The sequence below is a fragment of the Dendrobates tinctorius genome, unplaced genomic scaffold, assembly GCF_039654945.1.
Source record: "Dendrobates tinctorius isolate UK_male_01 unplaced genomic scaffold, ASM3965494v1 ptg000043l, whole genome shotgun sequence".
Classification (NCBI taxonomy): domain Eukaryota; kingdom Metazoa; phylum Chordata; class Amphibia; order Anura; family Dendrobatidae; genus Dendrobates; species Dendrobates tinctorius.
Genome location: NW_027361711.1, coordinates 18,707,159 through 18,721,327, shown reverse-complemented (window position 1 = coordinate 18,721,327; position 14,169 = coordinate 18,707,159). Strand labels below are relative to the sequence as shown.

At 50.8% G+C, this 14,169-nt stretch overlaps 1 protein-coding gene across 2 annotated transcripts in view; it reads right to left on the bottom strand.

The window, feature by feature from the left end:
* The window catches only part of ATP6V0E1 (ATPase H+ transporting V0 subunit e1), a 29,862-nt gene extending 18,650 nt beyond the window's left edge, over nucleotides 1-11,212 (bottom strand). The window contains exons 1-2 of one of the 2 annotated variants that reach the window (XR_012232109.1): nucleotides 10,934-11,212; nucleotides 5,250-5,297 (exon numbers count right to left, since the gene is read on the bottom strand). Coding sequence is in view for 1 of the 2 variants with exons in the window: in XM_073575228.1 (XP_073431329.1) it covers nucleotides 5,250-5,297; nucleotides 10,934-11,037 (152 nt within the window). In the remaining variant the exon portion in view is untranslated. The remainder of the gene's footprint in view (nucleotides 1-5,249; nucleotides 5,298-10,933) is intronic. The other variant, XM_073575228.1, reaches the window with a different exon arrangement.
* Between the last annotated feature and the right edge of the window lie 2,957 nt (nucleotides 11,213-14,169).

The following is a 14,169-nucleotide window of genomic DNA, read 5'->3' as shown; positions in this document are numbered from 1 at the left end:
TCATACAGCATAATGGGCACCATATATTACTTCATACAGCATAATGGGCACCATATATTACTTCATACAGCATAATGGGCACCATATAATTCTTCTACCCAAACCCCGCTGTTCTGGTCTCAGTTTATTCTGATCCTCCGCAGTGCTTGGCACAGGGACATCATTAACTTTATATAATTGTCCACTTGGACTGATAGTAATAGTGATTTGTTTGTACCCTGTTGTCTGGTGCTGGCCCACTTTATGGGGGTGCTCAGGGCAAATGATTATACATCAGTAAAAAGTATGAGAGGCTTAATGTGACCAGTGCCACCTAGTTTCCTACCCCTCTTATTCGACTGGTACTGTTGGCACACTGACTGGTACTGAGGAAAAGAAAGAAAAGAAAGATTCTATAAAGATACTATAGCAGCCCGGCTCCCACTGTAGTGCCCACCTGAGCCTCCCGATGCAGGACATATCATGATCCGCTCACATGGCCGGCATCCCGAGTCCATGGCGATCCTGCTGTCCGCGCTGTTGGGGGAGGATACGGTGATGGATCTGAAGCATTCCCTGAAGTGCCTCCATGGTTCCGTCACAATCTCCTCCCGAAATCACCTTATTTCCAGTCAGCTTTTAGCAGGTCACTTCCGGTGGAACGTCACGTGCGAATTTTAAAGTGCTCCTCGGGGCTCCGCCGTGTACTCCTGTGTCTGCGGGAAAAGTAAGCTCCCAGCTGGGGCAGAATCTCTCTCAAAATCGGGACTGTCCCGCTGGGAGGTATGAATGCTCCCCACCCATACACCTTGTACAAGTATGGCTCCGCATACATCATACACACACGGCTCCGTTCCGTGCACATGCGCCACTCCGCTCCACGCACCACCCCCACGCGCCGCTCCGTGTACACACACTGCTCCACTCCATACACATCTCTGCTCCGTACACCTCGTACACACACACAGCTCCACTCCATACACGTATCTGCTCCGTACACCTCGTACACTTGCAGGTCTGCTCTGTACACCTCACACACTCACGGCTCTGCTACATACACCCTGTAAACCACCCTGACCCCACAAATAAACTTCCCTCATCCAGGACGATGACAGCCAGCACAGACAGCAGAGTCCTGCATAAAACAAGGGCTGATGCGCACAGGACCTGTGATGAGGTCATAGGAGGGGAGGAGTCAGGGTCACATGATATCCTGATTGAAGACGCTACAGATGAGGAGAGAAGCGACTACAGCACCTGTGATGAGGTCACAGGAGGGGAGGAGTCAGGGGTCACATGATCGGGGGGCCCTGACTCCTTCCCTCCTGCGATCTCATCAATTACAGCCTCTTGCACGACCGCAGCACCAGTATGCAGAGGCTAAATTGTAGGTGCTGCGGGTAGAGGAGCGCATAATGCCGCCCCCTGCCGCTTCAGCACCTGGCTCAACTTGCCTCATTATAGCTGCGGCCCTGTCAGGTGCTCTCCAAACGTGACATGGCGTCCGATCTGAATTCCAGCCAATTTTGCATTGAAAAAGTCAAACAGCGCTCCTTCCCTTCTTAGCTCTGCCATGCACCAAATCAGTGGTTCCCCCCCACATATCAGGTATTAGCGTCCTCAGGACAAATTGCAAAATAACTTTTGCAGTCCAATTTCTCCTGTTACCCTTGGTAAAATAAAAAAAAAAAAATTGTACCTGAAGTAATTTTTTTGTGAAAAAAAAAAGTTAAATGTTCATTTTTTTAAACATTCAAAAAATTCCTGTGAAGCACCTGAAGGGTTAATAAACTTCTTGAATGTGGTTTTGAGCACCTTGAGGGGTGCAGTTTTTAGAATGGTGTCACTTTGGGGGGTTTTCTATCATATAGACCCCTCAAAGTGACTTCAAATGTGATGTGGTCCGTAAAAATAAAATGGTGTTGCAAAAATGAGAAATCGCTGGTTAACTTTTACCCTTACAACTTCCTAACAAAAAAAAAATTTTGGTTCCAAAATTGTGTTGTTGTAAAGTAAACATGTGGGAAATGTTACTTAATAAGTTTTTTGTGTGCTCTCTCTCTGTGATTTAAGGGCATAAAAATTCAAAGTTGGAAAATTGCGAAATTTTCGCCAAATTTCCATTTTTTTTTCCACAAATAAACTTAAGTTATTTGAATGAAATTTTACCACTAACATGAAGTACAATAAGTCACGAGAAAACAATGTCATAATCACCAGGATTCATTGAAGCGTTTCAGAGTTATTACCTCATAAAGGGACAGTGGTCAGAATTGTAAAAATTGGCCCGGTCATGAACGTGCAAACCACCCTTGGGGGTAAAGGGGTTAAGGAAGACAGCCATACCACCACTCAAACTATGCCTTAATCTTAAGGGGGTTTTACACACAGCGATATCACTAGCAATATCGCTAAAACGTCACTGATTTTGTGACGTTATAGCGATATTGCTAGCAATATCGCTATGTGTGATACTTACCTCCGACCAGCTCCCCTGCTGGCTGTCGCTGATCGCGCAAGATCGGGCAGCTCCATTTCTCGTCGTCTGCTTCCTGCTGGGCTTCCTGCTGTGTGAGACAAGCAACGCTGGACGCGAGCGGGAGGACGTCAGGATCGCTGTGTGTGAAAGGTAAGTATCGTCCGCTGCGTCGCTGCTGCATCGCTGTGAGATCTTCCTGTGTGGAAGCTCACTAGCGATCATTTAGCGATGCACCAGCGATCCTGACCGGGTCGTATCACTGGTCAGATTGCTGGTGCATCGCTAAATGTAAAAGGGCCTTAAGTACAAGACAATGCACGCCAACAGCAGGTTTGATTACTGAGGTTTAAGATAGGAATGTCACAATGGCTTATGGCTCCTCCTGACATGTATGTTAAGGTACTGTCACACTTAGCGATGTACCAGCGATCCCGACCAGCGATATGACGCGGTCAGGATCGCTGGTACATCGCTAAGTGGTCGCTAGTGAGCTGCCACATAGGCAGATCTCACTAGCGACATCTCTGGGGACGGGGATCGCTACTTACCTGTCACACCAGGCGATCCTGCGTCCTCCCGCCCGGCTCCACGCGTCGCTCGTCTTCACAGCAGGAAGCGCCGCAGGAAGCTGACGACGAGAAACAGTCCTGAACGTTCTCGCGCGATCAGCGATAACCAGCGGGGGGAGCCGTTCGTAGGTAAGTATCACACACAGAGATATCACTAGCAATATCGCTATAACGTCACTAGTTATAGCGATATTGCTAGCGATATCTCTTAGTGTGACAGGCCCTTTACAAAGAACCTGCAGAAAAACTCTCTGCAGGTGTTGAACATATCCTTATAAATGTAACAGAATAAATTATTACATAAGTGGCTGTCACCAGGGAAAGGTATAATGTATGTAGTGTACCAGCAATAAACACCAGCCCACAGAAAAGTTTAAAAGATGTCCCAAATAAAGATCAGCCCTTAGTGGTTTCTTACAGAGGCTTGTTAGACAAGCAGGAGTTATCGTCAACCTTCAGCTAGAGCGTGTGCCGTGGAAACTGGGAGCTAGCCAAGAGTCTGGACTAAATTCCTCTCAAGACAACCTGCTGGCCTTCTCTCTGACAGGGCAGGCGCATTCCACCCACATCAGAAGCTGCGCAAGGACACCTTCACATTATACATAAGCTGTACTGTTACTGAAAACCTTTATATAGATGTGGGATATACTGCATGCCTGTAGAGATCAGATCCCTTTTGAAGTGCCAATTACCCTGCTAGACGAGAAGCAGGAAGAAAAGCAGAGAAGTGTGCTGGTACCCTAACTCTAATATGCAATAAAAAAACACAACAATATACCTCACCTGACCGACGTCCTGTCCCACACCGCAATCCATGTCTGGGGAATAAACAGTTTTTAACCTGGACAGTGCCAAAATGCGACCATCCAGGCCGAGAACCACTGGTGACTGAGCGGCTGCGAGCGTGACCGGTGGTGACGTCATTAAGGTTACGTCTGATCACTGAGGCTCCATTCCCAGCCTGGCTGAACTATGGTGACCTCTGCGAGATCCACTTGCCACCGCTACAGGGCAAGTGGGAAGAGCCGAGCAAAGCGCCATATATGTGCCTTTCCTGGGCAGCTGTGGGTTGCCATTTTTAGGCTGGGGGGGGGGGGGGGGTCAATATCCATGGCCCCTTACCACCCTGAGAATACCAGCCCCTAGCTGCCTGCTTTAACAAGGCTGGTTGTCAAAAATGGGGGGGGGGGGCCCCCACGGCGTTTTTTTTAATTTAAATTAGAAAAAAAAAAAAAAAAAAAAAAAAAAAAAAAAACTATGGGGACCCCTCTATTCTTGATAATAAGCCTTGCTGAAGTTGACAGCTGAGGGTTGCCACCCCCAGCTGTGAGTTTTGCCTGGCTGGTTAGCAAAAATACAATGTAACCCACGCAGGGTTTTTTTTTTTTTTTTATTATTGATTTATTTATTTACAGGGCAGGAGCGATTGATGAATACTCCCATCCGCCACTCCTGCTCTCACTGTAATTAGCGGCAGCAGGTGTCGGATGATGGGATCAGTAGTCCCATCAGCTGACACCAGTGAACGGAGGTAAAGTTTATACCTCAGATCACAGCTGTGCGCTCTCGCTGTCTTTTGACAGCGTGGGAGCTGCAGCTCTCTGACCAGTGGGGATGATTTTCCTGCCGATCAGAAGCGGTGTTTGCCGTACTGTCATGCACATGACAGCGTGGCAAACACTGAATGTTCAAGTGAATGGGGTCCGGGTACTATTCTGGTACCCAAACTTTTTTTTTTTTTTTTTTTTTAAACTGTTCGGCCGAACCCACCGGACCCGAACATCCAGGTATCCACCCATCTCTACTGGCTATATATAAGGGTCTCTCCTGTTGGCGGACTCACGTCATTCTTTTATGACATGGTATGCTATTCACCCTCAGAGAAAATGTTTAGCTGCGTTCACCGACGAACAGCTATTTGCAAGGAGTACAATCAGTGATTGTGGCTGCCAATACATTAAACAGTTTTCTTTGATAAGACGGATCTTAAATAGTGTGAATGCATCTTTAAAAAGAATCAAATTTAACTACTACCCAATATGCTTTATTAATTGGCTGCTTTCAAGGGAACAAGTAAAAAGGTTTTACACTTACGATGCGGCCAGAAGTCCTTTCCCCAGGACTATGTTTAGTAGACAGACAGGATCATATTATGGTTAGTCAGAAGAAGGGCGTCTCAGAGTCATTGCACAGGGACCCAAAATACAGTCGTTTATACTCACAACAAGTAGCAGCAGACCGCACACGTCACCAGCATTGTATTGATGACCCTGGAAAGAAGAGCAGGAATAAGAGGTCATCAGAAACTTGATATACAAGTCTAGTACACACAAGACCTTTATCTTTACATTAAAATTAGGACACTTTGCCATTAAGCACCCCCCCCCCCCCCCCATACATATTAAAACGAAAGTTGGCCAACCTGCTGATGTATATGGGGGCCTCCCGACTCTCCCCCAACAGATAATGTGATGGGTGAGGAGAATGAGGCACTTGAAATTTCAATCCCTATCCTGTCTGACAATGGCTTTCTTCTTTCTCCCTTTTGAAAACACACCAATGTTCAGCCAAGCTGAGTGCTCACGCGTACAAGGACGTCAGGTGAGAAATTTGCCATACAAATGTTCGGCTACAGCTCACTCGTGTATGGCAAGCTAATGTCGTACTCAGGGCTGTGCAGTCGGTAAGCCAAACCACCAACTCAGACTGACTTAAAACTGCTCAATTTCCCTGACATTTGACTCCAACTCCACAGCACTGGTCACTACTGAGCATGTACATAAAGTGCAGCACAGATTCATCTCAGCTATGACCCCCACAGCACTGGTCACTACTGAGCATGTGCATAAAGTGCAGCACAGATTCATCTCATCTACAACTCCACAGCACTGGTCACTACTGAGCATGTGCATAAAGTGCAGCACAGATTCATCTCAACTACACAACACTGGTCACTACTGAGCATGTGCATAAAGTGCAGCACAGATTCATCTCATCTACAACTCCACAGCACTGGTCACTACTGAGCATGTGCATAAAGTGCAGCACAGATTCATCTCACCTACAACTCCACAGCACTGGTCACTACTGAGCATGTGCATAATGTGCAGCACAGATTCATCTCAGCTACCACTCCACAGCACTGGTCACTACTGAGCATGTGCATAAAGTGCAGCACAGATTCATCTCATCTATGACCCCACAGCACTGGTCACTACTGAGCATGTACATAAAGTGCAAATTCATCTCCACTACGACCCCACAGCACTGGTCACTACTGAGCATGTGTATAAAGTGCAGCACAGATTCATCTCCACTACAACCCCACAGCACTGGTCACTACTGAGCATGTACATAAAGTGCAGCACAGATTCATGTCAACTAAAAGCAGAGATCCTTAGATCAGGAACAGAATAGACATGAATAGGACATTTCATAACTTTCCCTAATTCTTAAAAAAAACATTTACAGCACATCCTTCATTGAACTACTGAACCCAATTTATTAGATATTTTAGGAGTCCGTCCATTTTACACCGACTCTACGAAAATGGACACAACTTCACGACTCCGACTCCACAGCCTTGGTCCTACTTCTACACCCGAGATCAACAGAAAAAGTCACATCTGTAGACTAGAAGGCTGGCGGAGCAAAAGTGAGGCAGTAGATCTGCAAAGATTGCCAATACACCCCCAGTATTATTCAGCTGAAAGCCATCTTCCCAGATGCCTTCATATACATGCACACTGCATCCTAGCAATACACCAATATACTGGATTACCTGTATAAAGAGCTGACTCGAGAGACTTTTCCTCATAAAAGACGTCCACCACTTGCAGCCAATCTTCACTAGCCAGAGAGAAGGATAGCTAAGGAAGCGTGGCTATAGGTCTGGCAGACAGCGCCAGTCAACGTAGTACTGCTACATCAGGAAAATAACACCACTGTCCAGCTCTATCCACAGTGCTCTGTTCAGCGTTTATCACACTCATAAAACAATACACAATGAAACCTCAATATGATATTGTATAGTGGAAAATATTCCAGAAGAAATCTGATCTGGATAAAGGGGAGGCCTTCATAAATAAGTCACTGTTTATCATTAACCAAAATAAAGCACTCTAAACAAAGCGATAGAAAAACACATTTTCGGCCTTTTTTTCCAGAAAGATCCAAACAATTTTCAATCCAGCTGCCAAAAGCTAAAAATAAACCTCTAGTAGTTCTAAATACTATGGTATGATATCAAAGAGCAGTGGTTCCCAACGTGACCTTGAGAGGCATATTCAGATCTGGAAGATCTCCCCTCATAGTAGTGACCCCCAGATCCTTCATTACCAGTATAATGACAGCCAAAGCTTTTCCTCAGAAATCACACCAAGACAGTATACTTACATCCAGGGGTCCCACTGCACTAATACATCCAGCTTCAAGCACCTCCTCTGACAGGTAGTATCATCCGGTCCACAGCGTACCATCTCTAAACCCATAGGCCTCAATATGTGCACCCAGATCTGCTCTTCTGTGCAGGGCTACTCACAAACGTCATCATCTGGAGACCTGCTTTTCATAGCCATTTGCTAGATCTGGTGCTAATGCACCCAGCAGGCAGACAGCCACGAGCCACAGGTTGGGAACCCCAGCCGTAGAGTATATTCCTAGGATAAACATGCGGCATTTGTTTGCAGTGTGCACGTTACAATTCGGGGTAAACAAGTAAATAGGCTACAGATATATTTCTATCTTTTGCAATCATAGGTAACTGTCATGTGAGAGGTCTCATTTGTATACAGTATATCCTGTAACCTGACCTGGCTTTTCCTAGAGACATCTACTCATATCTGGTCTCAGGCATACACACACACACCGAGTACAAGCTGCTTAAACAGGAATGAGCGAAAGAAGGTTTACACTACAAACTAGCCAGGCTGAGGACAGTCAACAAGCCAAAAGCAAAAGAACTGCAACTGGTACACGGAGTAAAGAAATTCCAGCATGGTGACCAGACAAGCTGGAAGGAAGAACAGGGCAGAAGAGGCAGATGTTCTTTCCACAAAGAGCACAATGTCAGTCACACAGCAAATCCAATGTTTGTGCTCATAAAGGAAAACCCCAGCAATACATACAGCAGAGCCTAAAGGTGACCGTACATTTTGGGTGAATGCCAGCAACACCTGCCGATTCAAGCGGAACCGGACAGTTATCTAAGGAGTCAGTAGCATTCAGCCCATACACACCCGCTGCTTCCTAGCTATGCTATATACCGCCACTTTATGTCATGGAATTACCCCACATGCCGGGAAAATGATCCCTTTCGAGTCCAATATGTGCTCAGCTATATTCAGTCTCAGACAGTGGAGGAGCAGTGTTAATACATGCAAATGGTGCTCCTTTCATACAGGGAAACTAGGGCTCCCAGCCGGCAGACAGACCCACCAGCGGGCCCTCCTGGGGCTCCCGGCCGGCAGGCAGACCCGCCAGCGGGCGCTTCCCGAGCTCCCGGCCGGCAGGCAGACCCGCCAGCGGGCGCTTCCCGAGCTCCCGGCCGGCAGGCAGACCCGCCAGCGGGCGCTTCCCGAGCTCCCGGCCGGCAGGCAGACCCGCCAGCGGGCGCTTCCCGAGCTCCCGGCCGGCAGGCAGACCCGCCAGCGGGCGCCTCTCGAGCTCCCGGCCGGCAGGCAGACCCGCCAGCGGGCGCTTCTCGAGCTCCCGGCCGGCAGGCAGACCCGCCAGCGGGCGCTTCTCGAGCTCCCGGCCGGCAGGCAGACCCGCCAGCGGGCGCTTCTCGAGCTCCCGGCCGGCAGGCAGACCCGCCAGCGGGCGCTTCTCGAGCTCCCGGCCGGCAGGCAGACCCGCCAGCGGGCGCTTCTCGAGCTCCCGGCCGGCAGGCAGACCCGCCAGCGGGCGCTTCTCGAGCTCCCGGCCGGCAGGCAGACCCGCCAGCGGGCGCTTCCCGAGCTCCCGGCCGGCAGGCAGACCCGCCAGCGGGCGCTTCTCGAGCTCCCGGCCGGCAGGCAGACCCGCCAGCGGGCGCTTCTCGAGCTCCCGGCCGGCAGGCAGACCCGCCAGCGGGCGCTTCTCGAGCTCCCGGCCGGCAGGCAGACCCGCCAGCGGGCGCTTCTCGAGCTCCCGGCCGGCAGACAGACCCACCAGCGGGCGCTTCTCGAGCTCCCGGCCGGCAGGCAGACCCGCCAGCGGGCGCTTCTCGAGCTCCCGACCAGCAGACAGACCCACCAACGGGCGCTTCCCGAGCTCCCGACCGGCAGGCAGACCCGCCAGCGGGCGCTTCTCGAGCTCCCGGCCGGCAGGCAGACCCGCCAGCGGGCGCCTCTCGAGCTCCCGGCCGGCAGACAGACCCACCAGCGGGCGCTTCTCGAGCTCCCGGCCGGCAGGCAGACCCGCCAGCGGGCGCTTCTCGAGCTCCCGACCAGCAGACAGACCCACCAACGGGCGCTTCCCGAGCTCCCGACCGGCAGGCAGACCCGCCAGCGGGCGCCTCTCGAGCTCCCGGCCGGCAGGCAGACCCGCCAGCGGGCGCCTCTCGAGCTCCCGGCCGGCAGGCAGACCCGCCAGCGGGCGCTTCTCGAGCTCCCGGCCGGCAGGCAGACCCGCCAGCGGGCGCTTCTCGAGCTCCCGGCCGGCAGGCAGACCCGCCAGCGGGCGCTTCTCGAGCTCCCGGCCGGCAGGCAGACCCGCCAGCGGGCGCTTCTCGAGCTCCCGGCCGGCAGGCAGACCCGCCAGCGGGCGCTTCTCGAGCTCCCGGCCGGCAGGCAGACCCGCCAGCGGGCGCTTCCCGAGCTCCCGGCCGGCAGGCAGACCCGCCAGCGGGCGCTTCTCGAGCTCCCGGCCGGCAGACAGACCCACCAGCGGGCGCTTCTCGAGCTCCCGGCCGGCAGGCAGACCCGCCAGCGGGCGCTTCTCGAGCTCCCGACCAGCAGACAGACCCACCAACGGGCGCTTCCCGAGCTCCCGACCGGCAGGCAGACCCGCCAGCGGGCGCCTCTCGAGCTCCCGGCCGGCAGGCAGACCCGCCAGCGGGCGCCTCTCGAGCTCCCGGCCGGCAGGCAGACCCGCCAGCGGGCGCTTCTCGAGCTCCCGGCCGGCAGGCAGACCCGCCAGCGGGCGCTTCTCGAGCTCCCGGCCGGCAGGCAGACCCGCCAGCGGGCGCTTCCCGAGCTCCCGGCCGGCAGGCAGACCCGCCAGCGGGCGCTTCTCGAGCTCCCGGCCGGCAGGCAGACCCGCCAGCGGGCGCCTCTCGAGCTCCCGGCCGGCAGGCAGACCCGCCAGCGGGCGCTTCTCGAGCTCCCGGCCGGCAGGCAGACCCGCCAGCGGGCGCTTCTCGAGCTCCCGGCCGGCAGACAGACCCACCAGCGGGCGCTTCTCGAGCTCCCGGCCGGCAGGCAGACCCGCCAGCGGGCGCTTCTCGAGCTCCCGACCAGCAGACAGACCCACCAGCGGGCGCTTCTCGAGCTCCCGACCAGCAGACAGACCCACCAACGGGCGCTTCTCGAGCTCCCGACCAGCAGACAAACCACCAGTGAGCGCTTCATTATTAAAGTTGTTTGTGAAATAGAAAGAAAACAATACTCCCCTCTTTGCTGTTCCCTCGGCCCACTTTTAGGCACAGTGATTGGCTGCAGCGGTCAGGTCATCAGAGCAGCCATTGCTCACCCTCCCTGGCCCCCGTGACTGCGCCTCTCCAGGCCTTGCCGTGTACAATAGGGCGCAGCTCACACTCCCACCTACGGCCAGAGACAGTGGCGAGGATCCTCTGTGCCCTACCATGGCGGAGCGGCACATACCTCCGGCCCACTAATGTCACACCGGCAGAGAAGTCGCAGGAATATGGCGCTCACTTCAGCCCTCACGCTCCAAAAAAGAGGAACTCACAAGTTTTTATACTCACCCTCGATTTGGTCCTTTGGGAATGAACCACGGCAGCACGGCGCCCACAATGCCCCAGAACACGGTCATGACGATGATGGGAACGAGGAGCCCGGGATAGGCCATGTTGTCACCTCACAGCGAACACCGACACAAGTCCGAGGCGCCGGATACTGAGCGAGCACTCTCACAGTCATGTGACTACACCTAGCGGCGTCACGTGACAGGCAGCACTGGCTCCTCCCCTCCCGCCCCCACCTCGGAAATGTGAGAAGAGCAACGGAACCTGTGACCGCTAGAGGGCGGTATTCCAGAGCCCTAATATGTATAGAAAGGGATTAGCTACTAGTAGACTAGTGCGGCTGGAGGTCAGACGTTAGGGGGCGCTCGCCAGGGAGCTGCGGCTACGTACGCGGCGGATTGCAGCTGCCCTGTTGTATAGGTCTCAGCGCCAAATTATCATTTGTGATTGTGATTTCTTAAAGGTTTTTTTAGCCAAATTCCTCAGAATGGAGCATATGGTTCTCTCATTAATATATTTTTTCACAGTTTTTTGCTAAGATTTAGCACCAGAAGTTGCAAAGCCTTTAAAAAGTCGCCCATTTGTCCTTAAAAAAAAAAGCGCCAAATTTAAAACATGGGAAGCTTCCAGCAAGGAGAGTACCTGGCTCTCAGGTAGCTGCTCAGTGGAAGCATCCGAGGTCTCGCGTCCAGTCATCATCCCTTTCTGAGGGAAGAAATCTGGGTGTCTGCGTCCGGAGCCGTTTTCCATAGACTTCAATGTTAAAAAATGAAACAGATCCAATGCGATACGTTTTCTTAGCTGGACAAAGACCCTGCTAGGGTCCTGTTCACATTCCACATTGCGTCCTGGAGGTGTCTCTGAAACCGTCCATAGCCATAGACTGCAGTGATGCAGAGTTCAAGTAAACTACCTTAGGCCATGTGCACACGCTGCGGTTTTGGCCCTGCAGAACTGCAGCAGTTCCGCAGACATGGTACTTTGCCATGTTAGCCTATGGGTTTTCAAAACCGCTGTGCTCACGCTGCGGTTTTTTACCTGCGGAAAATCTGCGGGTTTTTTTCCGCAGCATGTCAATTGTTTCTGCGGATTCTGCTGCGGTTTCACACCTTTAACATAGTAGAGGTGTGAAACCGTAGGGCAAAACCGCAGGCCAAACTGCAGGTCACTTTACCTGTGGTTTTACCTGCGTTTCTGCGGGAAAAAACCCGCAGCAGAATCCGCAGCGTGTGCACATAGCCTTAGTGTTTTCTCATTGATCATATCCATTAGTTCAGACCAGGGCCGGACTGGCCATCTGGCAATTCTGGCAAATGCAGAAGAACCTCTCTGGTCATGTGCTGCCTTGTCTGCTACATTGTTAACAGAATCTGTGTTCTCAAGACACCCATGTTAAGAGTTGTGATGGAGCACAAAGTGGCTGACTCCGTCACTAACCCCAGCAGGCCACAGCGATCATTAGAAATATTGATCTTGTAGTGAATCTTCCTTTCCTCCGTCCAGGGTAATATTAGTAATATATCCCACCTGGTGCTTGGGGATGGGGACAGCATGGGCCTCCTGTGTGATTTCAAATGGCAGGGCGGAATTTCAGCCCCAGTCCGAACCTGGTTCAGACGATACATTTCTATGCCCATCTGAACAAACAGACACTTAGAGAAAAAAAATCGAGTTTATTCGAGCTCCATTCGTGTCATTGCAGACTTTTGGACTCATCAGCGGTTTCAGATGGCTCCTTGGACTTACTGCAGGAACACAGTGCGATCAGCGCCTATGTTGACTGACTGCTGGATCTGTTTGAAACATGTCTACTGGCCGTGTGAACCAAGCCCAACGAGATAGAAAACCACGGCGCTCAGAGAAGATGCAAGGGAAGTATTTTTTATTGAGAAAGCAGAGTATAGCTTGGAGAGTCTTCCGATAATAATAATTTTTATTTCTGTAGCGCCAACATATTCCGCAGCACTTTACAATTAAGCGGGGACATGTACAGACAATAAATTCAATACAAATATATTAACCCCTTCACCCCCAAGGGTGGTTTGCACGTTCATGACCGGGCCAATTTGTACAATTCTGACCACTATCCCTTTATGAGGTCATAACTCTGGAACGCTTCCATGGATCCCAGTGATTCTGACATTGTTTTCTCGTGACATATTGTACTTCATGTTAGTGGTAAAATTTCATTCAAATAACTTGCGTTTATTTGTGAGAAAAACGGAAATTTGGCGAAAATTTCGCAATTTTCCAACTTTGAATTTTTATGCCCTTAAATCACAAAGATATGGCACACAAAAAACTTGATAACTAACATTTCCCACATGTTTACTTTACATCAGCACAATTTTGGAACCAAAATTTTTTTTGTTAGGAAGTTATAAGGGTTAAAAGTTGACCAGCGATTTCTCATTTTTACAACACCATTTCATTTTTAGGACCACATCACATCATTTGAAGCCACTTTGAGGGGTCTATATGATAGAAAATCCCCAAAAGTGACACCATTCTAAAAACTGCACCCCTTAAGGTGCTCAAAACCACATTGAAGAAGTTCATTAACCCTTTAGGTGCGTCACAGGAATTTTTTTGAATATTTTAAAAAAAATGAACATCTAACTTTTTTTCACAAAAAAAATACTTCAGGTTCAATTTTTTTATTTTACCAAGGGTAACAGGTGAAATTGGACTGCAAAAGTTATTGTGCAATTTGTCCTGAGTACGCTGATACCTGGTATGTGGGGGGGAACGACTGTTTCGGCGCATGGCAGAGCTCAGAATGGAAGGAGCGCTGTTTGACTTTTTCAATGCAAAATTGGCTGGAATTCAGATCGGACGCCATGTCACGTTTGGAGAGTCCCTCATGTACCTAAACAGTGGAAACCCCCTACAAGTGACCCCATTTTGGAAACTAGACCCCCCAAGGAACTTATCTAGATATGTGGTGAGAACTTTGAACCCACAAGGGCTTTACAGAAGTTTATAACGTACAGCGGTACAATTAAAAAATCATATTTTTTCCACAAAAATTATCTTTTCACCCCAATTTTTATTTTCCCAAGGGTAACAGGACCCTAAAAGTTATTGTGCAATTTGTCCTGAGCACGCTGATACCCCACATGTGGGGGTAAACCACTATTTGGGCGCATGGCAGAGCTCGGAAGGGAAGCAGCGCCATTTGACGTTTTTGGCTGGAATTGAGATCAGACATCATGTCGCGATTGGAAAACCCCTGA